At 38.2% G+C, this 26604-nt stretch overlaps 1 protein-coding gene across 1 annotated transcript in view; it reads left to right on the top strand.

The window, feature by feature from the left end:
• Positions 1-26604, top strand: part of LOC126470639 (leucine-rich repeat serine/threonine-protein kinase 1) — a 375607-nt gene that overhangs the window by 252813 nt on the left and 96190 nt on the right. The window contains exons 9-25 of the mRNA XM_050098623.1: positions 3959-4091; positions 6623-6795; positions 6879-7073; positions 8679-8858; positions 10500-10645; positions 13483-13633; positions 16179-16355; positions 16438-16625; positions 17380-17580; positions 17804-17997; positions 18202-18374; positions 22980-23130; positions 23890-24167; positions 25475-25620; positions 25730-25874; positions 25988-26097; positions 26184-26323. Coding sequence (XP_049954580.1) covers positions 3959-4091; positions 6623-6795; positions 6879-7073; positions 8679-8858; positions 10500-10645; positions 13483-13633; positions 16179-16355; positions 16438-16625; positions 17380-17580; positions 17804-17997; positions 18202-18374; positions 22980-23130; positions 23890-24167; positions 25475-25620; positions 25730-25874; positions 25988-26097; positions 26184-26323 — 2881 coding nt within the window. The remainder of the gene's footprint in view (positions 1-3958; positions 4092-6622; positions 6796-6878; positions 7074-8678; positions 8859-10499; positions 10646-13482; positions 13634-16178; positions 16356-16437; positions 16626-17379; positions 17581-17803; positions 17998-18201; positions 18375-22979; positions 23131-23889; positions 24168-25474; positions 25621-25729; positions 25875-25987; positions 26098-26183; positions 26324-26604) is intronic.

The following is a 26604-nucleotide window of genomic DNA, read 5'->3' as shown; positions in this document are numbered from 1 at the left end:
AGTGTTGTTGTTGTTGTGGTCTTCAGTCCTGAGACTGGTTTGATGCAGCTCTCCATGCTATTCTATCCTGTGCAAGCTTCTTCATCTCCCAGTACCTACTGCAACCTACATCCTTCTGAATCTGCTTAGTGTATTCATCTCTTGGTCTCCCTCTACGATTTTTACCCTCCACGCTGCCCTCCAATGCTAAATTTATGATCCCTTGATGCCTCAAAACATGTCCTACCAACCGATCCCTTCTTCTAGTCAAGTTGTGCCACAAACTTCTCTTCTCCCCAATCCTATTCAGTACCTCCTCATTAGTTACGTGATCTACCCACCTTATCTTCAGCATTCTTCTGTAGCACCACATTTCGAAAGCTTCTATTCTCTTCTTGTCCAAACTAGTTATCGTCCATGTTTCACTTCCATACATGGCTACACTCCATACAAATACTTTCAAAAACGACTTCCTGACACGTAAATCTATACTCGATGTTAACAAATTTCTCTTCTTCCGAAACGATTTCCTTGCGTTGCCAGTCTACATTTTATATCCTCTCTACTTCGACCATCATCAGTTATTTTACTCCCTAAATAGCAAAACTCCTTTACTACTTTAAGTGTCTCATTTCCTAATCTAATTCCCTCAGCATCACCGGATTTAATTTGACTACATTCCATTATCCTTGTTTTGCTTTTGTTGATGTTCATCTTATATCCCCCTTTCGAGACACTGTTCATTCCGTTCAACTGCTCTTCCAAGTCCTTTGCTGTCTCTGACAGAATTACAATGTCATCGGCGAACCTCAAAGTTTTTACTTCTTCTCCATGAATTTTAATACCTACTCCAAATTTTTCGTTTGTTTCCTTTACTGCTTGCTCAATATACAGATTGAATAACATCGGGGATAGGCTACAACCCTGTCTCACTCCTTTCCCAACCACTGCTTCCCTTTCATGCTCCTCGACTCTTATAACTGCCATCTGGTTTCTGTACAAATTGTAAATAGCCTTTCGCTCCCTGTATTTTACCCCTGCCACCTTCAGAATTTGAAACAGAGCATTCCAGTTAACATTGTTAAAAGCTTTCTCTAAGTCTACACATGCTAGAAACGTAGGTTTGCCTTTTCTTAATCTTTCTTCTAAGATAAGTCTTAAGGTTAGTATTGCCTCACGTGTTCCAACATTTCTACTGAATCCAAACTGATCTTCCCTGAGGTCCGCTTCTACCAGTTTTTCCATTCGTCTGTAAAGAATTCGCGTTAGTATTTTGCAGCTGTGACTTATTAAACTGATAGTTCGGTAATTTTCACATCTGTCAACACCCGCTTTCTTTGGGATTGGAATTATTATATTCTTCTTGAAGTCTGAGGGTATTTCGCCTGTCTCATACATCTTGCTCACCAGATGGTAGAGTTTTGTCATGACTGGCTCTCCCAAGGCCATCAGTAGTTCTAATGGAACGTTGTCTATTCCCGGGGCCTTGTTTCGACTCAGGTCTTTCAGTGCTCTGTCAAACTCTTCACCCAGTATCTTATCTCCCATTTCGTCTTCATCGACATCCTCTTCCATTTCCATAATATTGTCCTCAAGTACATCGCCCTTGTATAAACCCTCTATATACTCCTTCCACCTTTCTGCCTTCCCTTCTTTGCTTAGAACTGGGTTGCCATCTGAGCTCTTGATATTCATTACAAGTGGTTCTCTTCTCTCCAAAGGTCTCTTTAATTTTCCCTGTAGGCAGTATCTATCTTACCCCTAGTGAGACAAGCCTCTACATCCTTACATTTGTCCTCTAGCCATTCCTGCTTAGCCATTTTGCACTTCGTGTCGATCTCATTTTTGAGACATTTGTATTCCTTTTTGCCTGCTTCATTTACTGCATTTTTATATTTTCTCCTTTCATGAATTAAATTCAATATTTCTTCTGTTACCCAAGGATTTCTATTAGCCCTCATCTTTTTACCTACTTGATCATCTGCTGCCTTCACTACTTCATCCCTCAGAGCTACCCATTCTTCTTCTACTGTATTTCTTTCCCCCATTCCTGTCAATTGTTCCCTTATGCTCTCCCTCAAACTCTCTACAACCTCTGGTTCTTTCGGTTTATCCAGGTCCCATCTCCTTAAATTCCCACCTTTTTGCAGTTTCTTCAGTTTCAATCTGCAGTTCATAACCAATAGATTGTGGTCAGAATCCACATCTACCCCTTGAAATGTCTTACACTTTAAAACCTGGTTCCTAAATCTCTGTCTTACCATTATATAATCTATCTGATACCTTTTAGTATCTCCAGGATTCTTCCAGGTATACAACCCTCTTTTATGATTATTGAGCCAAGTGTTAGCTATGATTAAGTTATGCTCTGTGCAAAATTCTACAAGGCGGCTTCCTCTTTCACTTCTTCCCCCCAATCCATATTCACCTACTATGTTTCCTTCTCTCCCTTTTCCTACTGACGAATTCCAGTCACCCATGACTATTAAATTTTCGTCTCCCTTCACTACCTGAATAATTTCTTTTATCTCGTCATACATTTCATCAATTTCTTCATCATCTGCAGAGCTAGTTGGCATATAAACTTGTACTACTGTAGTAGGCATGGGCTTTGTGTCTATCTTGGCCACAATAATGCGTTCACTATGCTGTTTGTAGTAGCTTACCTGCACTCCTATTTTTTATTCATTATTAAACCTACTCCTGCATTACCCCTATTTGATTTTGTATTTATAACCCTGTAATCACCTGACCAAAAGTCTTGTTCCTCCTGCCACCGAACTTCACTAATTCCCACTATATCTAACTTTAACCTATCCATTTCCCTTTTTAAATTTTCTAACCTACCTGCCCGATTAAGGGATCTGACATTCCACACTCCGATCCGTAGAACGCCAGTTTTCTTTCTCCTGATAACGTTGAAAGTGTATGGAAACAAATTTACCATTGTTTATGACAGTGGTTTGGGGGATAAAGACACTTCCACTGTAGTCAAATAAGTTTGTGTGTTGAATAATTAAGTGACTGACCATATCTCTGTGAATGAGAATTGCAAGAGAAGTGGAGGCCCTGTTGTTCAAAGATCAGCATATCACAATTGAGCTGGTAGTGCAAAAAGTGAAAATCAGTCATGGATCCATTTTCAGTGTCTTCCATGAGATGATGAATTAGCTTACACCCATTCAAAAAGCCTGCTAGGAAAATGTTGTAGCTACTTCAGGGAAATCATGATGAGTTATTTAGCTGCCTAATCACTATGGCCAAATGCCTAGTGTGTCACTAAGACCCTGTGATGAAGAAGCAAAGGAAACTATGGAGATGTATTGATTCAGCACCACTGAAAAAAAGTAAGGGGCAAAGCATTAGCAGTCAAGGCTGTGCTGAGTGTTTTTTGAGACTGCTGTGAGTGATGCCACCAGATTATACTCATAAAGGTCAACCTATCACAGGAGTATAGTACTGAAATCTCCTGATGAGGTTATGGAATACTGCCAAGACGAAGCAGTGTAGGAAGCTGTTCGAGGGGGTTGTTTTTGCTCCTTGGCAACACCACAGCCTGTTATGCACAGGATTTAGTCACCCATGCTGTGTGTGGTTCTTTTTTTTTTTTTGCGTCACAGGTATTTCCACAAATACAAAGTGATTTTGAAGTGGAACATTTCCCGGACAGACAGAATACAGACATCAATTGTCATTGTCTCCAGAAACCCATCTGTCCATCATGAAAAAAATGTGTTGCATTAAAGAGTCAGTATGTAGAAAAGGACTGACACAATCACCAAGTTTCATGACCACAGCTTAATATTTTGGAGGTGATAATTTAAATTTTATGGCTACTTCTTGTATTGTATGTGGATCTCCTTATAATAGTATTATGATCTTTTAATATGTTACTGCTGACATTGTCAGCCCCTTGTCCTGACTATAATATTTGAATTGTCATTGCTCATTTATTAATATTAATATTATCTAATTTCAGTCATTACAGAAAGATGATGAGAATGATCCTGGCAGAGGTGGAGAGATTGTTAGCCCAACAAGGAGGCGTATATCTGATGGAATTCAATCAATCATGGCTCGTCTTAATCTCAGTCGGGCTGGAGAAAATCAAGGTAGTTTTTAAATTTAAATGTGCCAGTCACAGTTCTGGAGCTCCTTAACTTAACCATTTTAGTCTCTTCATGAATTTAAAGTTAATGTAAGTTCCTATAATACTTCTAATGAATCCACTGTCACTCATTTCCCCAAGTTTTATCTTCATCTTCTCCTGCCTGACATACCCTTTTTCTTGAGTATCAGTTAATGTTTGTCTGTTGTTGCCAGTAAAATCTAATCTCCATTATTATTTAACAATGAAAACAAACACTGCTACATATTTCTTCATGTATGAGTGTAATTTCTGCATGATAAAACCATTTTAAAAACCACTGTAGGCTGTCCATTTTATTATACAAAATGCCTTTGTTGCACCATGTATATACATTACTGGCCTTTCATCTTGGAGGACAGCTGTTGGTAGTCATGCTGACTTAAAAAAATGTCTGGTGTTTACAAAAGAGTTGGTATATGGCTTGGCTATTTTTGCAGATCCCCCAGTCTCTAATGGGGTACAGCAAGCTCCAGGTCCCTTCCGAGGAACATTAGCCTTTCAGCACAAAAAAGGACAGCCATACACAACCTTAAAACGTATCCTGATTTAATCATCCTTCCTGCAGACAATGTCTCCTCCACAGTTGTGATGAGTCACTGTGTCTGCCTGGCAGAAGGCCTCTGACACTTTCCCATCCCAGAAGCCTGGGTTCAATTCCCAACCGGGTTGGGGATTTACTCTGTCCAGGAACTGGGTTCTAGTGTTGTCCTCATCATTTCATTATCATCATTTGATACAGTGATTAGATTGGATTGTGAAAAAAAATGGACTGTGTAAAAATTGGGACTTTGTATGGGCGCTGAAGACCGTGCAGTTGAGTGTCCCATAAACCAATCATCATCATGATCATCGTCATCCCAGAAGTCACAACATAACCTCCCATCCCCATTGAAATGCATAGACCCTTTCCAGAACCTCTCCCCCTGAGTCTACCTTTCTCCTCAACCCAATGACTCCCTGAGCACTCACCTTCTACATGCTCTCCAAAATCCACAAATCTTGGACACCCCATTGCAGCTGATTGTTGTGATCCCGCTGAAAGAATTTTTGCTCTTGTTGATCAACACCTCCAACCAGCCTTCCATTTCAAAGACCAACTCCTTTTAGTGACATTCCACCATCTCCACCCTGTTACCTCTTGGATCCCTACTCGTCACTGTTAATGCCACCTCCCTGTACACCAACATTCATCATGCCCTTGGCCTCTCTCCCATTATTTGAATGGAAGATATACGAACAAATCCACAGCACAGTTATGGGTACCCCTCACATACCCCTAATCCCCTGACCTCATCCCCATGAATCAACTTCAAAGGGTCATCCCTGTGGAAGACCAAGGTTTAAGACCTGTCTGATCTACCAGTCTAGCACTTCTGGCTCCAGTCCTTATCCTACACCTTCAGAGGCCAGGCCAACTATGAAAGCAGTCATGTCATACACCAACTCTGCTGCAAACACTGCACAGCTTTTGATGTCGGTGTGACTAATCAACCAGGTGTCCATCAGGATGAATGGTTACCACCAAACTTTTGCCAGGAGCAAAGTTGACCACCTGGCAGCACAAAATGCAGCTTAGCATAACACGCTCAATTTCAGTCGCTGCTTCCCAACCCAGGCCATCTGGATTTTTCCCTTCACCAACAGCTTCTCTGAACCATGCTGACGGGAGTTACCCTTGCAACATGTCCTTTGCTCCCAGAATCATCCTGGCCTCAATCTCCAGTAAATCCAGTGTTCCAAGTTCCAACACGCTTTACCATTTCATGCCCACACATCACCTTCAGTGTACACCACTCCCTGCTAAGCCCGTGTACTTTCAACACTTCCCTTACATACTCCTAGCTGGCAAACAAGCTGGTGTGTGTGCGTGTGCGCGGGGGGGTGGGGAATGCTCTAGCTCAAGAAAGGATTACTCCGAAAGCTAGCAAATTTTCTTTCTACTTTTCAATGAGTGGTCTCCTTTACTCCTAAAATATTTACATTGTACCAGAACTTTCCTATAACTTTAAGGAAAGAGAGTGTGATGAAGATTAGGAGGCATAATGTCTGAGAAAAAAAAATAGCACTGAAATGGAGGACATCACAGAAATGAAGCTGGAGAACTGTAAAACAGAGGTGATGGAAGAACAGACACTCACTTAAACACAGCAGAGAAGTAGAGCTTCAGTCAGCTTCATCTTTTAATCTACGCATACTGTGGTTGTTGTGCCAACATAAGTTAATTTCTTTGTTCAGACTTTTGCATTAGTTCATACTTAATTCTGGAACTGATTTTGTCCTGATACATTTGAATCTCTCTGTACAAATTCTTATCCTTTCAAGATAATGAAATAATCATCATGAAAATATTCCATTTTCTGAATTTTAGGCTCTCTGTCATGTGTGCTGTATGCTTTGAGCAAAGTAAGATACCATCTTGTTCGGAATAAGAATATCATGTTCCACTATTAATCTTTGCTTAGAACACGTACTAATAACTCTAATTCATTTCAGGTCAAGCTGCCAAAAATGACTGCATGCTTAGTCCTTTACAATTAAATATATACTGCAGCAACAACAGTGAAACAGCTCTTCATGTTGCTGTAAGAGGAAAGCATTATGAAGTAGCCAGTGCCTTACTACTTTGTGGAGCTGATCCAAATTTGGCATGCCGAATGTCAGATCAGGTATTGTATATGGGACCATTCGTATTTGTGACAGATACTGGCCTTCTAAGTGTCTCAGTGCCTTTAGGATGCTATTTTTGCAGGTATCGTCACCTGACACTGAAGACGTTGGTACTGTTAGCAGTTCCACTGCACTTGTTGAGGCATGCAAGAATCGAGATATTGGCATGACAGATCTTCTTTTAAGGCATGGAGCCCGTGATGATGATTGCAAGGCACTTCGTGTGGCTACACAAAATCGTGATGACATTCTTACTGCCAAACTGCTATCAACAAAGGTTGGTAAATTAATACTGTTCACAGGCTGTGTATTCAAATGTGACATAGAAAGAATGCCAAGCAGTTGAAGCCTGTGAATCAACTGACGTATTACTCTTTGTATGTATATGTTTATTAGCTTCCCACAAAATCTCTAATTGCAGGATTTAGGACATACTTTCTTTGAATAAATATAGCTCAATGTTTTAATCTTTTTATTTTTCTGTGTTTGTTTAAGAAATACATAACATTTCTATATGGTAATTGCACATTTGCTTATTGAAATCGTTATATTCAGCAATGAGGCTGTTGAAACTTCGTGGCAGATTAAAACTGTGTGCCGGATTGAGACTCGAACTTGGGACCTCTGCCTTTTGTGGGCAAGTGCTCTACCATCTGAGCTACCCAAGCACGACTCAGGTCTTGACCTCACAGCTTCACTTCTGCCAGTACCACGTCTCCTACCTGCAGAGGGAAAATCTCATTCTGGAAACATCCCCCAGGCTGTGACTAAGCCATGTCTCCGCAATATCCTTTCTTTCAGGTCTGCTAGTTCTGCAAGGTTCGCAGGAGAGCTTCTGTAAAGTTTGGAAGGTAGGAGACGCGGTACTGGCAGAAGTGAAGCTTTGATGTCGGGGCGTCAGTCGTGCTTCGGTAGCTGAGAAGGTGGAGCACTTGCCTGCTAAAGGCAAAGGTCCCAAGTTCGAGTCTCGGTCGGGCACACAGTTTTAATCTGCCAGGCAGTTTCGTATCAGCGCACACTCCACTGCAGAGTGAAAATCTCATTCTGCAATGAGGCTGTTATTAATCTGCAGTGAGAATATGAAAGCTTAGGATTTTATTTTACCGGTACAAAGAGTGAAATGAAATGTGTGGAGGTATCAGAGGAGGGATGGGAGCATTGTTAAATCTGGAACAATCACTTGTGCCTGGAAGCAAGCAGCAAGCTGCAAAGCTTTTAAAATCTGAAGAATTTATTAAACCACACTATAAAAGCCATACAAACAACACTAAACTTCATGTACTCTCACAACATATATCTTCTGTGGATAGATTTACTCTAAATTAATACATGGCATGTAAAATAAGTTGCTAGGTGTCATCGAAAGAGACTTTGTGGAATGAATTACTGTCCACTTTCTTTTTCTTTGTTACTTTTAAAAGTCATGCATGCTTTTATAATGCCTGTTGCCTTAATGTCATTGCTGTCTGGCATTGCTTTGCTAGTGTTTTCCATTTGATTACAGATCTCCTTTACAGTCCGTGAAACAGATGTATGCAGGTTCTCATAGTCTACTACTGACTGCATTATATGACTGCCCTACTCAATAAAAATAAAAATCATATTCACCAGGAGCCAGATTCAAATCCTATTCTTGTCACTTTGATTCAGAGTTTTACTTGGTTTACTCTCTACAGGCAAATGAGTGGTGTCTTTGCAAACAATACTGTAAATTCCTACAGTACTAACTGTACTCTTAGAGAACATTATATACAATGAGGAGTTAAATCCTAATACAGAAGAATTAAAAAGAGGCCATAGTGCTAACAAATATATGTATGTATGAGCTGTAATGTTCTGAAATTGAATTAACCATTTTCTAAAATCTTTTGTTTTATATTAGGCATATCCTGATCCCGAATACAGACTGAATAAAGCAGCCATGACAGAAGAAGGAATTGGTTCAGTGTCACACTTAGGTCTCAGCAGCTTAACATACAGCTCACTCTTTCCAAATACAGCTGTAATGATAAACTGGCACAACCAACAATGTGATCTCGCACAGCTACGAAAACAGTGGTTGGTGAGTAGTGTGTTCTCTTTTCATTCATTGTTAAAAATAAATTGCTGTTAAGAAGAGTAAAGCACCCAGAAGACATGGTCAGATGTCAATATAACTTCGTACATGTACACACCAGAGGTGGCAACGTGAATGTTTAAGAGTTGCAGTTCTACATAGAATAACCATCAAATGCATTAGTCTTGTTTGTGTTTGGTGTTGCTATCAGGTCTGAACGGTGTCTGACATTGAGTAATCACTGTGAAGGACACTAAGATGCTGTGTACTCTTGTGAGACAATGTTATCAGCACTTACAGAATTTGATAGAGGACACATTGTGGGTCTTTACATTATCCAGATTTGTGAGGCATTGGGATGTGACAGTGGCCTGATGTCACACTGCATGGGAATGTAAAGGTAGGCGCTACTTGGAGTGGCCGCGTGGTTTCAGGCGCCACGTCACAGAGTGCCGGAGGATCGAGTCCTCCCTCGGACATGGGTGTGTGTGTGTTGTTCTTAGCAATGTTAGTTTAAGTAGTGTGTAAGTCTAGGGACCGATGACCTCAGCAGGTTGATCCCTTAGGAATTCACACACATATGAACATTTTTTTGGAAAGGTAGGCATAATCATTATCAAGGTTCCAATCGATTAAGTCGGACCACCACAAGGAAAGATCACTATACTGTGTGCCAGGTACATTGTAACTCCTTCACATCTTAATCTGCCATCTGAGAATAAGTAACGGTCTTTCAGTCACATTCTGTGTCATCCTGCACCATTAGCCAGAGACTAGCAATGGCTCGGCCAAGGAATTCCATCCAACACATAGGCTGCCATAAACACCACAAGATAAATAGCTGTGTTTGGAGTGGTGCTGTGACCAAGAAGCTTGCAGTGCTGATGAATGGCATTGTATTGTGTTCAGAAATGAATCATGGTTGTGCGCTACCCGGATAACCGACATCTGCAGGTATGGTGACAGCCAGGGGAGAGGTCCCATTATTCTAATGCTTTGGAGGGACATAGTGGTGTTACTTCTGGCAGTGTGTTCTGGGGAGTCATCGGGCTTGACTTCAGGCCACAGCTGGTAGTGATTGATGGAACTCTGATGGCGCAACAGTATCTCACTGATATTGTGCATCCTCGTGTCTCACTTCTCATGCAACAGTATTGTGATGCCCTTTGCTATAGGACACGGCTTATCCACACGTGACAAGCGTTTCTATGAATTGTCTATGTGATGTTGAGGTACTCCCATGAGCAGCAAGACCTCCAGTTCTGTTCCCAACAGAACACGTGTGGCACCAGCATGGATGTCAGCTCTGTCCTAGTACCAATGTCCAGGATATCAAAGACCAGTTGCTTCAGGAAAGGATGCAATGGCTTTTGACACCCTTCCCAACTGAATCAGAACATGCATCCAAGCTAGAGGGGTGCAGTGTCGTGCTGATAAGTGAGTATTGCCAAGTTCTTTGTAAATTAGACTCTATGTTGTAATTACTGAGTTAACACCACATGTCCTCTCAACTCAGGAAGGTTCATTTGTTTTCTGCCTCCCCTTCTGAGTGCTTCACTCTTTTTGTCGTATATGTATTTCCACCTTCATATTCTTAGCTTATTTTCATCTGCACAGTTTTAATATTTTTCTGTTTTTTTTTCCTAGGTTGATGCAGCTCTGAATGTCAATCCCAAGCTTAAATTAAATCCAAAGAATCAAGATATTGTTCTCTATGCAATCACAAGGATAGACTTGTCAAAAAATTCACTTACTTGGTTACCTCTAGTCATTTTTCAACTTCATAGTCTCAGGTATGTTAAGAAAATTGTGTGTTTAACTTTTATTTCCATAGTACCACACATGTACAATGTGCTGTGTAAATTTGATTGAGCATGAGTATTTCAGGGATGTGGAATGGTGAAAGTATGGACTTTCTTTTATTTCACAGACAACTGCATTCAGTATTTTCTTGGTATAAGATTGGTGATTTGCTCTAAGATCTCTCACATGAGTCTGAGCTGTCTGTCAGATAATCTAGGTTTTTAGGGAGTGTCCATGACTTTTTCTCAAAGGTTCCATTGTCTATTAAACCATATGGCCCTAATATTATCTTGAAAGTGAGCTGATTTGTCAACCAGTAGTTTACTCCTCCACTTTCTTTCTTATGACTAGTATTCTTTATACGAGCTCCACGGACAATACTAGAGTATGTTCTTTGCAACCTAATGCTATACTAATATTTTACAAATAACAGATAACGAAATCAGTTTTTGAGAAATTAAGCCCCTAAAATTTCCTCAGTGGCAATGAGTTATTGATTTTGTGTGTACTCGACTTATTATTTTGTTTTAGACTTGCAGTCCTAATTCAGTACTTGACAACTGTGGTTATTCTGTTCAAGAATACTGACCATCTTCCATTTATTAAACTATGGAAACTCCAGGTTGAAATATCAACAATGCAGGAAAAGTGTGTGCCTGAGAGGTGTGTTACTTCTCTCTCTCTCTCTCTCTCTCTCTCTCTCTCTCTCTCTCTGTGTGTGTGTGTGTGTGTGTGTGTGTGTGTGTGTGTGTGTGTGTGTGTGTTTTATTGACAAAGGCTATGGCCAAAAGCTATAAGTGAGTGTGTTTTAATCATGCCTATCTGCAACTTGACGTGTCTTCTTTACAGTAAGTAGCAATCTGTCTTGTCTTAGATTGTTCATCTTCCATATATTGTTAGATATGACTCTGAAGGAACTTAAATGTTTTTGTAGTGGAATAGGTGCTCATGTTGCGTAGGCATTATACTCAAATAATTAAGTAAACAAATAAAAGTTTATGATTTAAGAACTTAACACAATGGAAGTTACACAAGCATAGTTTAATTTGTGGTTAATTCATCAAGTGACATTGTCTCTAAATGTTGCATACTTTACCCTAATCTGTAAACTATAAAATAATTGTAGAAAATCCATAGAATAATCCTGAAAATATGGAATGCATTGAGTTACATGAAAGCCAGGAAATAAAAATATTAATAGGTCCAATTTTGCAAAAGACAACATTATAATTGCTTCAAACATAAGCCAATACATGAAGTAGGTTGCCATATGTTAATTAATGTTACTGAAGAATGTCTGAATCAGGAAACGCTATCCGTTATTTACAGATAACTAAATTTGTTTCCATTACAAAAATCCTATCAAATGCAGGATACAACAGCTCCATGGAGCACAGTGCAACTGTCATTAGTATCTCCAACAAAGAGTAAATAATAAAAGAAGGTCTGTGGGAAAGGAAAGAAAGTATAATATTATCAGCTGACAGAGTAATGTTATGGACTTCATGCAACTAGTGAAGAAGAAGAAGTTTTTTGGTCTTTTGACCTCTACATCATCATGGCTCATGTCAACTCATTAGGTCTGCCACACGGTTTCATTAAGTGTCAGAAAGTACAAGTAGCTGTAACACCACAACATTATGAGCTTTCTAACCTTGGAAAGAAGGAATACTTCTGATTGTAAGATCATTAGTTAGTATATTTTGAATTGAGTGAAGCAGTAGTAATGATGGGTAGCCAGTTATCTACATTGTAATGAGCCAGTGTATTGAACATTTTGCATGTCAGAATGTTTGAAGTTGAAGTAAACATGTTTCCACCTATTAACTGACTAGGATGACAATTTTTTTGTATGGCTACTTTGAACCTACTGCCATGTCTTTTTAGTATAAGACTGTACTGTGGGGTCACATAGCAGGGAGAGGACTTGTATTGATTGTTTGGAGCAAACTTCAGAGAAAAGCCTAGAGAAAAACATCTGAAAAAAACATAGAAGCATGCCTTGACTGCAAAATCAAATCCAGCCAGTATGCCATTTATTATCCTACATTTTAAGGCATAACAAACAAGTCATACATAGGAAGAACATGGTAACAAATAGTCAAAATTCGTTCCTTGTGTCATAGAAAACTAAAAGGGAAGAATAAGAAATAACAACAACATTATTCACCCAAACAGCATTGCAGATAAGCACCCACTGCACAAGGTTCGAAGTATAATCATAAAATAAAACATAACAAGACTAATCTTCTAATGCAGTCTCAAGAGTTTCTGGGATAGCATAATTACAGAATACAGAAAGCAAGGATCTTGGAAAACCTAATGGGCAATGAAAGATATTTAGAAATAACCAAGCCATTGACTTCTGCTCTCGGTTTATTGATGTCTTGCTGATAATTTTATCAGACACAGACAATAAACTTCAAAGAGATGTGCATTTCATCAAAGAACATTGCAAGAGTTAAAAATAGCTGTATAAAACTTCACAACAGCAATGTGGGTGTATAAAACTTCATGACAGCAACATTACTATACAGTGAAGGTGGAGTCCAGGTAACGAACATAAGAATATGACTTGTTTCACCGTATAAAGATGTCTTGACCAATCATCAAAATATTGTGCATGAACATGGAGCATCAGTTCCACTGGATTCCTGAAAAATACCCTTTGGTAATTTTGATTTGAAACACTTCTTCAAGATTAACTCATGTACCATAATCTTTATCCTATTTGCTTCTTAAAGCTGGTCTGTGTTGTTATCAGATTTGGAAGAAAATCCTTTTTCTGAAATGCTTTCCAATTAATATATACATTTGCCTATTGCAGGTACTTGAATGTTGCTCAGAACAAAATTGAAAGACTACCATCCCCAAATGAAGCGGGTTCACTTTCTCCAACACGAGGAGGGGGCAACAAGAATAATAAGTTTAGAAAAACTGGATATACTGCACCGGTATTGGAGGAAGTGTATTTACAGGTGACCAACTGTACAGAATAAACAGAACTTTAGCTTTAGTTACTAACACACTGATTGACTGAGTGTGATGTATAGCAGTTAAGGTGCCAGGCCTGTATTTGAATGGAGTGCTTTTTAGTCTTAAGTCATTCTTTGTCGTGTTCAGTATGCACCATACTAAAGGAAAACTTTCATGGTATGGTATAACTCAAAGTATATTTTAAAAACAAAGATTAGGTGACTTACCGAACAAAAGCGCTGGCAGGTCGATAGACACACAAACAAACACAAACATACACACAAAATTCAAGCTTTCGCAACAAACTGTTGCCTCATCAGGAAAGAGGGAAGGAGAGGGGAAGACGAAAGGAAGTGGGTTTTAAAGGAGAGGGTAAGGAGTCATTCCAATCCTGGGAGCGGAAAGACTTACCTTAGGGGGAAAAAAGGACAGGTATACACTCGCACACACGCACATATCCATCCACACATACAGACACAAGCAGACATATTTAAAGCTGTCTTTAAATATGTCTGCTTGTGTCTGTATGTGTGGATGGATATGTGCGTGTGTGCGAGTGTATACCTGTCCTTTTTTCCCCCTAAGGTAAGTCTTTCCGCTCCCGGGATTGGAATGACTCCTTACCCTCTCCTTTAAAACCCACTTCCTTTCGTCTTCCCCTCTCCTTCCCTCTTTCCTGATGAGGCAACAGTTTGTTGCGAAAGCTTGAATTTTGTGTGTATGTTTGTGTTTGTTTGTGTGTCTATCGACCTGCCAGCGCTTTTGTTCGGTAAGTCACCTAATCTTTGTTTTTTTATATATAATTTTTCCCACGTGGAATGTTTCCTTCCATTATAAAGTATATTTTAACAAAGACAAGTCACTGTTACAAACTAATTATGCTTATATTATATGTTATTCGTGCTTATACATGCTAGAAATAACTTTATAAAACTAGAAGGAAACCTGTTTCAGAAGAAGCTGCTAATTCCTTACAAAGCAGCTGCTGTTTATGTGCTAATGCTAAATGAATATTTACTGACTCCACAGACCTTTGTGAAAGAATAACATTTTATCAATTTGCATTGAACAGTCTTACTTTTCCCCTACAAATGTCCAATTACTGGCTTTCAATAATCAGAAATTTTCAGAATGATTAGCTAATGAAGATGCAATTTTAATTTGCTTCTGATATTGTACAGACTTTGGAACCTGTGCTGTTAAATCTGCCAGCAGCTTGTTAAAGACCTTTGTGTAATTCCAGAGTGAAACTTTGCTAAGTGTTCAGGGAAATATTTTCTCTATCTTGTATTGTGGTTGTGTTTGTCACGCTTAATATTTTTGTGGTTAGTACTAGTACCATTAAGCTGTAAATGTATTGGAATCTGAGCATAAAAATTGCAAGAGCCTTGTGGAAGCCCCTGTAAGATCTGCAAGTTATCTGTTTTATATTTTTATTTCTACTTTCCTAAATCACTTCTGTTCCTTAAAAAAAAACCACGATAATTTTCTTCCCCCTCCATTGAGCAAATGAACTAAGCTTTGCTCCAGATAATCTTAATATGTTAATGGTACATTCACGCTCCTACCTCACTTCTACTATCATCTACCGCCCACACCTGAACCCTGCCACCCTTCCACCCCCTATTACTGCATGCCATTCTGCCTGCAACTAGCGATGTGAACAAGTGGTAAAACACTGATTTATTTCCATGTCATTCACTGATTTGAGCTTCTGCTCTGTCTTCAGCAACCTCATCATTGGAGGCTGTTAAACTCTATTCTTACCTATTTCTTTGTCTCATTAACAAAAGGAAAAATAATATTTAAAATGTACATCAAATATGGTGCAGGGAATCACATTTTTACAGTTTTGTAAATGAGTGGAACAAAAAGATTTTCAAAGCAAAGTAAGAAAAGAATTAACTAATATTCCTGTTAAAGTATAACTCTCCTTAGAGCATTTATGGAGTTTTGAAAATAGGAGAGACATATTGGTGGATAGAAACCTCAGCTTGACCCACATATTTGATCTGTCTGAAAAAACCATCTGATGATGAATTGTAAAAATTTGAAAACAGTAACAGTACTTTGTGAGTAAAGTAACATGAAATCAATTTGTGGCTGGTAGCTGTACACCATCAACAATTTACACGGATTTAATGTGCCAGGATATTTCGAAACAACATACATTCTGTCTCTGGGTGTATAAGATTCAGTCTGCTGTTTCTTTAATTACATTACTGTATTAGGCTACTGTTATGTATTATTTAGGAATTCTTACCATCAATCTTAAATAGCTTTGTGTAACAACTATTGATACATTTATTAATAAGGAAACAGCAAGATATTATTGATTAATTTACTAGTGAAAGATTAATTATGGTCAAAGTGGAATTTGAATAATAAGACAGTAAGAAGTACAATGCTGAGAGGCTGTGAAAATAAATAGTGACATACTGTTAAGTACATTTATGTATTCTGATTAAAAAATGAAGAAATGTCTCGTTTTATAGATTTTTTTAAAATTTTATTTATTTATTTATTTTTTTTTTTTAACTTATGCAGGATAATCGACTGGAAGTTATTAGTGATGACATTTTCAAATTGTCATCTCTTGTGACGTTGGATATTTCAAATAACAAATTGCAAGAGCTACCATATGCTGTGTGGAGAGCTCCAAAATTGAAAGAACTGAATGCTGCATTTAACCTGCTGAAAGAACTTCCTATATCTCCACCAGAGGTAAAAAATTATGCAATGACTGAAAATATTCTGATAAAACTGTAAATTTAAAATTACACAAATGTGTATTAAAATTATTTAGGAGCATACTGAAGCCCAGAGTCCTGTGCATAGTGATGGTACAAAATCAGCTGGTGTAGCTGATTATGGCGACCATTCAGAATCAACCAGTTGCTCAGAAATTTCAGAAGACTTGAACCTTAGCAGTGAAGATCATCTCCTTGATGCGCAAACTTTCCACTCAACATTCATGAAAACCAAAACTGTCGAGTGAGTATCACGAACTCGTATTGACAATCATATAACACAATTAGTCTTTGAATGTTTGTAATACAATATGTCTTTGAATGAAACTAAGTTTTCTGTGAATGAATGTGCAGTTTCTTTTTAATCAATTCATTTTGACTTTCAGATCCATATTGATATTTTGAATTGTAAACAGTTTCCCTTTTTTCTATTTCTGCACCACGACTTCGTTTCAGTAATCAGAATAAGTTTATATAGCTCATGGGCCACTGCAGATTATTTTTGCTTCCTTGTGTTTTAGTAAATGATATCTTATGTATAGTTACAATATTGCAGAGTTTTTTCTTGTCCTTAATCCCATTTCCTACCTTTTTTAGTTTTGTTCCTTTCAGTCTCATTAATTATTTTATCTTTGTTCTCCCAGTTCTGCTACTCACTACTCCCTCTTTCCATTACCCATTACCCATTGCACATTACACATTATTCATTATTCATATTCATTACGTCCTCCTGTCTGGACTATCTCCCTCTTCAAATGTTATGGTCTTACTTCCCTTCACCTTCTTTCTTAGCCATTCTTTTTGATGTTGATGACATGTTTATGAAATCAAGATGTATATTGTATGTTTAGATATAGTAACTTACATATTAAAATGAAACAACTTTGTAAATATCACTGTTTTTCTGCTGGTTTAATCATACTGCTTTCCTTTATCAGTAATACTACTAAAACATGAAGTTCATGTGGTTATGCATTTCCTCTTTTTGTTTGTTGTAGACATTTGGATGTTTCTCATCACAACATATGGAGTCGCAGTGTGGAGGTGACTGAGCAGATCATGCACACAGATGAAGAACACGACGAGAATTGCTCAAAGCTCTCAGCTTTAAATTTGGCACATAATTTATTCACTGGTGTACCAATAGCACTGCCTTGTTTGGCTGTAAATTTGACAAGACTGAACCTTAGCTATAATAGGTATTGCTTGTTTTGAAATCTCTTGTATTTCTAGATGTAAATATTTGTCACTGTAAATCATGACAAAAACAAAAGAGTAATGAACAGAATTCCAAGAGTGGTGTAATGTCATTTTAATTTTTGCACTTTTCTTGTAGTTTTTTCATGGCTACTTTGCTTTTCTTATTCATTAATGTTGTCACATTGTACTATGAACATACAAAATGTTGTTAATACTTCACAGCCTCCGTAGTATGAGCCACATCACATCGTATCCAAGTTCACTGAAGCAGTTAGATGTGTCACACAACCAAATATGTTGCTGGCCAAGTTTACCACAGATTGATGGTGTTGATGGTAGTGAGCATTCAGTAACTGCCTGTTATTCTATGGTAGATGCTGGTATGAAAGGAAGTACAAAAATACCATTAATGCCAGGCAAGTCATTCTAATCAGTATTGTTTAATATGACATGCAGTGGAACATTCACAAATAAATATATCATTCAATGCCTGATGGAAGTATGCTGTATGTATGTTTCATGTGCTGCCGAGAAATTATGAAGTCACTTGCTAAGTTAATAAATAGAAACACCTGAAAGCTTTCTTAACTTGTTTGTAATAAGTTTCTTTGTTCCCACAGGTCGACGATCATTAAGAAGTACCATCTTGAATTATGTTTGCACACACAGGCGACATCTTCGACTTGACAACCTCCGCACACTTATACTCTCTGACAACAACCTTAGCCGTATACAGTTATCAACAGATGATGATGGGGGAAGTTCTGTATCTGAAGAAGATGAAACTGATTGGGTATGCTCACTCTGCAACTACTGAATTGATATAACATTATGTTGAAAGAATTCAAAAAATTAGAATAGATTTAAAACCCTAATCTCTTACTTACCTAGGTAAGTGTTTCATTGGCTGTTGTTTAACTACATAACCTCTGTGCAGATATTTAGATTATAGTGAAATTTAATTCTCTTTCTCCGTACGATAACACCAAATGAGGTACCACAAATTCAGTATTCCAGGCTCTTGTTATGAAGAACCAAGCCCAGAACTTTGTAGAAGCACTTGACACTTATTTCCACATAGAACATGATCCAAACACATTAAAGGAATATGGCTTTATCATGAAATTCTGTAGGGTGAAAAAATGCAACCTTTTGACAGCTGCAGTGATACTGGCACTCCAAGCTGCTGGCCTGTAGTAACAGAAGAACACCATGTTATCAACTGAGAAATTGCTACTTTTTATTCTGTTGCTTCCATACTTCCAAGTCACTAAATTGGGGGGGGGGGGGGGGGGCATTTCAAATACAAACAGGAAAATGTTACTAAACTAATTTCCCACCTCCTGCTACTGTTAAAATACAATAATAAAATCAGGTTGCAATATAATATATACAGTTCACTGTAACAGAGTCACAATCATATCATGGTAAATGCTTTAACATAAAAAATCAAAAGGAACTGATTATGAGTATATCTGGATGCTTACCTCCGACTGCAGTTAGTTTCAGAAATTTCCTTACTGATTACTAATTCATGTTAATACATTCAAAACCAGGCACAATTTACATTCTTAGACATGAGCCACTATTTATTCATGTCGAAGACTTTTTCGCGCTGTACTTTCTTCTGTGCCATGCATGTGCCTATCATGTTTATCAATTCTGCTTCACAGGTATCAAAATGTATGTATCCCTTGTACATTCTTTTTCCAAGCTGTAACATTTAGCCTTCCAACATGTCCACCTGTAGTGCTTCCTCGTGATTTATGTGCATATCTTAACCTTCAGCTGGCACATGTTCCATTAAATTCAGCACTGATTCAGTTCCTGTTCACTTTTGGCTATCACTGCTGCATCATCAGTGAACTGTATTGTACTAATTTTGTGTCCTTGACAAACAACAATAGTTTCTTTGATTCCCTCATTCCCTTTTCAGTGAACAAATAGACATCAGAGATGACAGTGAACTTGACTTCCACCTTTCCTGGTTTTGGTGTCTGATACAAATATGTCTGTACAGCTTATTCTATTTCACTTTGAAGAAAGAGAATGAGTTTCCATTTCTTTGTTATAGCTCAGTTTGAAAACCAGACACAGTAAAAGAAGTCAGACAGTTCATCTAACGCACACAGAGGTCAGTGTGGAAAGGCAGCATGACTAAATACTGAAGTGGCCTATGCCAGACTCTAGCCTGCTGGCGCACATGGAGCCTGGCCCACATCACAGCAGTTACAGAGTGCAGTGATGCATTTTCCATGTCGGTGTATTACTGAGGCTCCTTAATCACAACCCCCATCCTCTATTTTGAAATGGCCTTTAGTTCCTAAAATGACCTACCCAGTGCAAGGAGTGTGTAGGTAGGGTGCAAATGGTTGACAGTCTTCTGCTTTGGACATCCCTTGAGTGAGAAGGCTGTGGAGATGCTGTTTCATTTAAATGGGTGTTGCCATCGAATAGGAGAAGAGAACAGTCAGTCAGAAGTTACTGAATGGTAGCTGCTGCATTACCTGGTGAGAGCTCATGACACCTGGCTCAGATAGCTTAAGCACTGCTGATCCTGGTGTTGTCACAGTTGATCCTGAGATGTTTCAACTGTCACCAACTGATGGCCATGACGAGCCGCAGTAGATCTCTGGTTTCATCCTGGTGTGACCCCAAATGTTTGTGCTCACTTTCGCATATCAGCTTCGGATGGTGTGGCACTGTCCTCCTCTCCCATCATCGGTGTGAACAGTAAATTGGTGAGCATTCAGTGAGGCTGACTGTGAATCATCTTGCCTTGCCTGCTGCCCTTGACGGGTAGTACTCTGTATGATGCTAGAAAACTATTTAATTTTCTTGCAGATGTGGTAACACAAAATTATTAAGCATCTGAATTTTTAAAAGTATGCACAGTTGTCTTTGCAGTGCTATTGTATGCAGGGTGATACAGGGACATGGTTAGATGTTTCATGTTGTTGCAAGTGCAGATGCACTTTAAAGTGGCTGCTGTAAGTTGCAATCCATTTATCAGTCTTGCATTGCGTGTACCCTCAGTGGCAAAGATATTTAATAAAGTCATAGTGGTGGATGTCATGGCAGTGTGCTGTTAACTTAAGCACATATAGGAAGTAGGAGTATGAATTATTCCAGTGAGCCACATGGCTTCCAAGAAATGTCCCACTAAATCAGCATCGGGACTTTGCTTGGGCTCCAGCCTTGTGGAAAATGTTTGCGAAGGCACTGATTGTTGTGTTCTATGTACCTAGAAATGCTGGATGAGGTGTGTAATGTCCCCATCCAGTTTGGTTCAGTCAACATTCTTCTTATAAATATTTTTTATACTTGTAATTGATGAAGTAAGTTAAGAATGCAGTATAACAAAGAGTATGGAATAACAACCCTGCATATTTCATTCTCATAAATTAAGAATAGCACACTTTTGAAAGCTTGAAGTTGTTGTTTGCAAAATGTTGACACAGGGTTGACTGTTGTGCTGTTGATAGTGTGATTGGCCAAGCTTGTTGCATATAGGGTAGTGCTTTTCTGAAAGTAGGATCTTGCCTCTTAGCTATTGCTACATCCTGAAACATGGTGAGGAAGCCTTATGGCAGTTGATTGATGTCACAGCCCATTTGAAAGGGAACAATTCAGTTGCTATTGATCCCTGGATCTGGTCCCATAGGCAATGTAGGTAATAACTCTGCATTTGAGCATTGTTACGATGAGCAGTAATAAATGGTAATGTGCTTGATGTTATTGGCTTCTTCACAACCTGGATCATCTGGATACTTTCCCCCATCATCAGCTCTTCTGAACTGCACAGATAGAAGCTGTACTTACAGCACATTCTCTGCTCCCAAAATTATCCCAGACTCATCCTACAATACCTACTGTCCACACACCCTCCACCCAACAGTTTTTGCTCCCTCTGTTCTATCACCTCCTCCCCTCACCCTCACTGCATGCCACTCTCTCCCAATGCACTCACCAGTCTTTTCCCATTCTTCACTCCTTTCCTTTTCCACTCCCCATCCCCCCCCCCCCCCCCCCTCACCCCTTGACTCCCCACAGCCTCCCAAAGCTGCCCTTGGCAGCCATGTTCTGCTGCCTTCTAATCCTTGCACACAGCGCTCTTCCCACCCCCACCTGTGCTCTGCTGTCCTTCCCTTTCTCATGCCCCACACCTGATGGCTGCTTTCCTTCAACACAAGAGTTTGCAGTCCGGCCAGAGTGGCCAGAGATAGTCGTCATGTGTGCATGAGATGTATCTTCGTGTGTGTGTGTGTGTGTGTGTGTGTGTGTGTGTGTGTGTGTGTGTCTTCAACTGAAAGCTTAGTGTGTAACATGTGTGCCTTCCTGCAACTCCACATGTCATCTTCATGGTGAATAGTGATCTATCCTTTCATAATTGTTGATATTTTGAAAATTTGGTAGATATAAAGCCCAGCATTGGAGCTGGTGTGCAGTTTGATGGACAGTTGGAATTTTGGCCCAGAAAGGGAATGGAAGGTTTGTGCTTTGTAATTGGGTGAAATTTATAGTGGTGTAAAAAAAAAATTAAATTCCTGTACACCATTAGTAAACGCTACAGCCTCCTTTTCATTTGAGAATGTTATTTTTACGTTGGAAATAATGTTTTTTACGCAATTGGTGAAGGTCACTTGGAAAGTTATGTGATAAGACTAAGACGACTCCATGTGAAGAGATGTCAGTTGCTAGGATCAGAGACAGACCTGGTTGATATGCCCATTAGCAGGGTGATAATTTTATCTTGTTTTATAGTTACTCAAATTTTGTATTTTTCTGGCATAACAGATTCAAAGAGAGAAAGAGAGAGAGAGAGAGAGAGAGAGAGAGAGAGAGAGAGTGTGCAAACATCCAAGGATTTTGTTCATTAGACATTATGACAGCACCATCTTTTCTCAAGTGCCTCCAATATGGCCCTAACATTCATTTTGTCCATCGTAGGTGAACCTATCATTTACCATACTAGACAGTGCTTCCTTTTTCTAACACCTATCCAATTTTCTGGAAATAATATTTAGTTTCTTATTTCAGTACATGTTAAATCCACAAACAAATAACACTATGAGAAAGTTCCTGAGGTTTAGTGACAAAGTGAAAATTCAACTTCAATAACAAATAAGGGAATGTGATCCTTTAACTAGGATATTTGTTAAAATTCATGTGTGGTCCTAAAGAAAGTCATTTCAGTACTGTGCTAATAATTTTTCTCATTATTGTAGATGTAGTAAACTTGTTGTACTATGTGATTGCTCATACACATTTCTTTGCACTATGAATTCCACTGTCTTTGATAGCAGTAAGCAAAAAACAATTTTTTTTGTACTGGAGAGAAGATTCCTAACATTTTGTAAATAAATAAAAAAGAGTTGTATCATTTTCCTATTTTCAGGACCTGTTAAATTCTCCTGCCAGTTCAAAGAATCGACTTATGTTTCCAAATTTGAGTATGTTGGATATTAGCAACAATCAGCTCCGTGAAATACCTCAAAACATCCATGAACTGAGTAACTTATCTGTTTTAAACGTCAGTGGAAATCCAGGTATTTATATACATTAACTGTGACCATTTGGTATAGTGAAAAGCTTAATCATATATTGGTACTGTTACATATTGTCTTATTACATTTTCAGAAAGTGTGTCAATAGTTCTTAAGTAGCTTGCATAAAAATATTATTTTTGTTGCCATTAATCAGATTCAAAAAAACAAAAAGATAAGGTTTTTAAGGCATTTAAATATTTGTCTTTCATAATTTCACATATTTTCATGTTTTTTAGCCCACATTTTGTAAATGGTTTTATTAGAGTGCAATTATTTCCATTTATTCACTTAATAAATAAAGGAAATATTTTACAGGAGAAATTGCCGTAGAAATTAAAAAAAACTGTCATTGTAAGTGTTGACTCTGGATCATATATTAAGTGGAAGGAAACTAGGACTAGGACATGATGCTCATTTACTGTTCAGTATGTTTTTTCTTTTACTATTATTTTCTTTATACGCTGGCAGCAAATGCCCTCATTACCACCAGTGCAACCATATTTATCAGTGCTAGGATGTTACTGTAGTTTATTATTACGTATTAGTTTTTTGATGATGTATTGTGAAACATTATCTTCAGACTTGGCAACAGTTTTGTGTCAGCTCTGCCACCTTCTGCGTTGGCTCCCATTTAGCAAGAGGTACTTCGGAAAATGCCAGTCTTCATCTGATTTTCTTAAATGTTTACTTTTTAATTGTTAATATTTCATAGATGGATTTTTTTCTGTATTTTTAGTGTAAATACTGTTTTATTTTCAGATATTTGTGAACTCCCACCCCAGATGGGTCTGTTATCCAGACTATGGAATCTGAATACACGTGGATGCAGTCTTCAGGAACCACTTAAATCTATGATTGATTCCAAGAAATATAAAACAATGGATGTAATTGGTTACCTGAAATCAGTACTTGAGGATGCAAGACCATATGCACGAATGAAGTTAATGATTGTTGGTGTCCAAGGAATTGGAAAAACTTCTCTTTTGGAGCAGTTGCGGCAGGAGGGAACTGGATCATACAAAAAGAAGCCTGTTGAGGTAGATATTAATTTAGAAACTTCAGTGTAGAAACCCAAAATCCTTTGTTATTAGTGTGAGAATGTTGTGATATGGTGCTAAATATGTGACAAACAGAGGGCAGTAATTGTTTTCCAGGAATGAACATTTAGTAAAGAGTGAATGAAATATTGTACAAGTGAAGTGAAATGAGACAGGTCAGTTGAAAGAATCGCATAAATGCAACTGTCCAGACTTTTGTGTTTGCTTCATATTATTTTACCCAACATTCATCTTTGCTGTTCAGAGAAAGATTTGATTGTATGGCAGTGTAGGACATCACTGAGACATTAGGGGATTTGTTATTTGCATGGCTTCCAAATGTCCACTGCCTCATTGAATTTGTACATAGTGGTAAAGTTCGTATTAAAACAAAGTCAATTTCTAGACACTTTGCAGTGAGAATATTTATCTTACCCTTCTGCACATGTCTCTTGTTCTGCTCTCATCAGTGCCATATGAAATTTTTAATGTGCTAGATTTGTTTAATCAGTCTATGTATTATAATTGTGAGGACACTTTAACATGATAGCTGTCCACAAGCATGAGAACTTCAACTTCCATGGGAAGGGTAGAGGGGTGAGGGGGATCAAGGACCACCTCCCTCTCACAGGGTTGGCAGCCTACATCTGTGATTGTGCTTCTGTGGAAATGAAACTTACATCTGGTCATAGGGATCATCAGTCTTTTCTGGTGTTGTGGGAGCTGTACCCGCACCCCTAGGTGCATCAGGATTAGTCCCATTACTCATTTGAAAATAAGAAAAGAAAACAGCACACAACAAAGTAAAGTGGATTACACAAGCTTCTGGTAATGGTGACCACAAAACTGGTTGCTGAAGTTGGAAATATCATAAACAAGGCACTTCAGGCCCAACGTGTGCTGATATGTTACATAATCATAGATCTAAAACCTCTCAGCCATAATTGTCATGTTAAAAGTGTCTGCACTTTGTTGTTGTTGTTGTTGTTATCGTTATCGTTCTCGTTCTTTCTTTCCTCCATTTCGTACTGCACGTGTGGTGATATCTAATCTATCTCCCCACTCTTCATTCACATATTGTCTACTGTTAAGAAAAGTGGGAAATCAAAAATGAGGCATGTTATGTAATGAAAAGTAGGGGTGTCATACTTTGATTTTCTTACTACATCATGTTATCTGATACAGTAGTGGCTTATTTCTCTTTCCTCTGTAATTCTCCACAACTGAGCATACCTTAATCTTAATATTCTACTTAACAATGATAACAATTTTAGTTTTGGAAATCATTGCCAACCTTTATTTTTCAGCACTGGGCGAAAAGGATGGGCAATAAAAATATAAATGTGAAAACTGCAAGAGGATGTAACATGTCAACAGTTGGTGTAGACATTGGAGACTGGATTTATGAGAAGAAGATAAGAGGGCAGTCATCTTATGGACCAGTTGTTTTCAGGTTTTGTCTTTTACAGTGATGGATGTTGTAAATAAAATATATGACTTACATTGCAAAAATATATCCTTGCTTAAATTTGTAATATTTTATTAATTGATTTTTGTTTTAGAACATGGGACTTTGGAGGTCAAAGGGAATATTATGCTACACATCAGTATTTCCTGTCCAAAAGAAGTTTGTATCTTGTTGTGTGGAGAATCCCTGATGGACAGAAGGGCATTAACGAGATTTTACAGTGGCTGGTGAACATACAGGTTAGCCTTTACAAGTGTTTGCGAATGAGAATTACATCTGAAAAAATTATTACCAGTATTAAGAAATAGTTTCATGTTTTAAAGGTAATAACTATTATTATTCTTGCTTTTAGGCTAGAGCACCAAACTCGCCTGTCTTAATTATTGGTACACACTATGATCTAATGAGAGAACAGTATCCAGCATCAACATCAGAGGAACTTCAGCAGATAATAAGGGATAAGTAAGTGTAAAAAAGAATTTTCTCTTGTCCTAGTTAAAATGCAGTTTTTTATAGTTGTATTTGAACTTTTCATTTTGTTTTAACAGGTTTATCAACATAGTAGATGCTGAAAAGTGTGGTCTTCCAAGAGTACTTGACACAATAGAAGTCAGCTGTAAGACACGCCACAACATTAGACTTCTTTGCAATCTGGTTTATGACACAGTTTTCAGTCTAAGGTCACCAGGTGAGTCCTACATTTTCATTTGGCATACAACTCTGTTTGTTAACTACAAAAGCATGGATCTTCTTTTATAGTTTCTGGTAGAGTGGAAGCCATGACCTCTACCAAAATGCATTCTCTATAAAGGCATACAGCTCATTATGTCTTCGCTAGTGATGGTGCAATTATCATCAGCGATAAAATTTTATGATGTAACTAGAAAATAAAAAGCACACTTACAGTGGATAGAAAAATTTGCAATATTAATCTAAAATTAATTAGTTGCAATTAAATCCACATTTTTG

This window comes from Schistocerca serialis, chromosome 1 (assembly GCF_023864345.2).
Source record: "Schistocerca serialis cubense isolate TAMUIC-IGC-003099 chromosome 1, iqSchSeri2.2, whole genome shotgun sequence".
Taxonomy (NCBI): Eukaryota; Metazoa; Arthropoda; class Insecta; order Orthoptera; family Acrididae; genus Schistocerca; species Schistocerca serialis.
The sequence above is the reverse complement of the archived record's forward strand: the minus strand, read 5'-3'. Positions and strand labels throughout refer to the sequence as shown.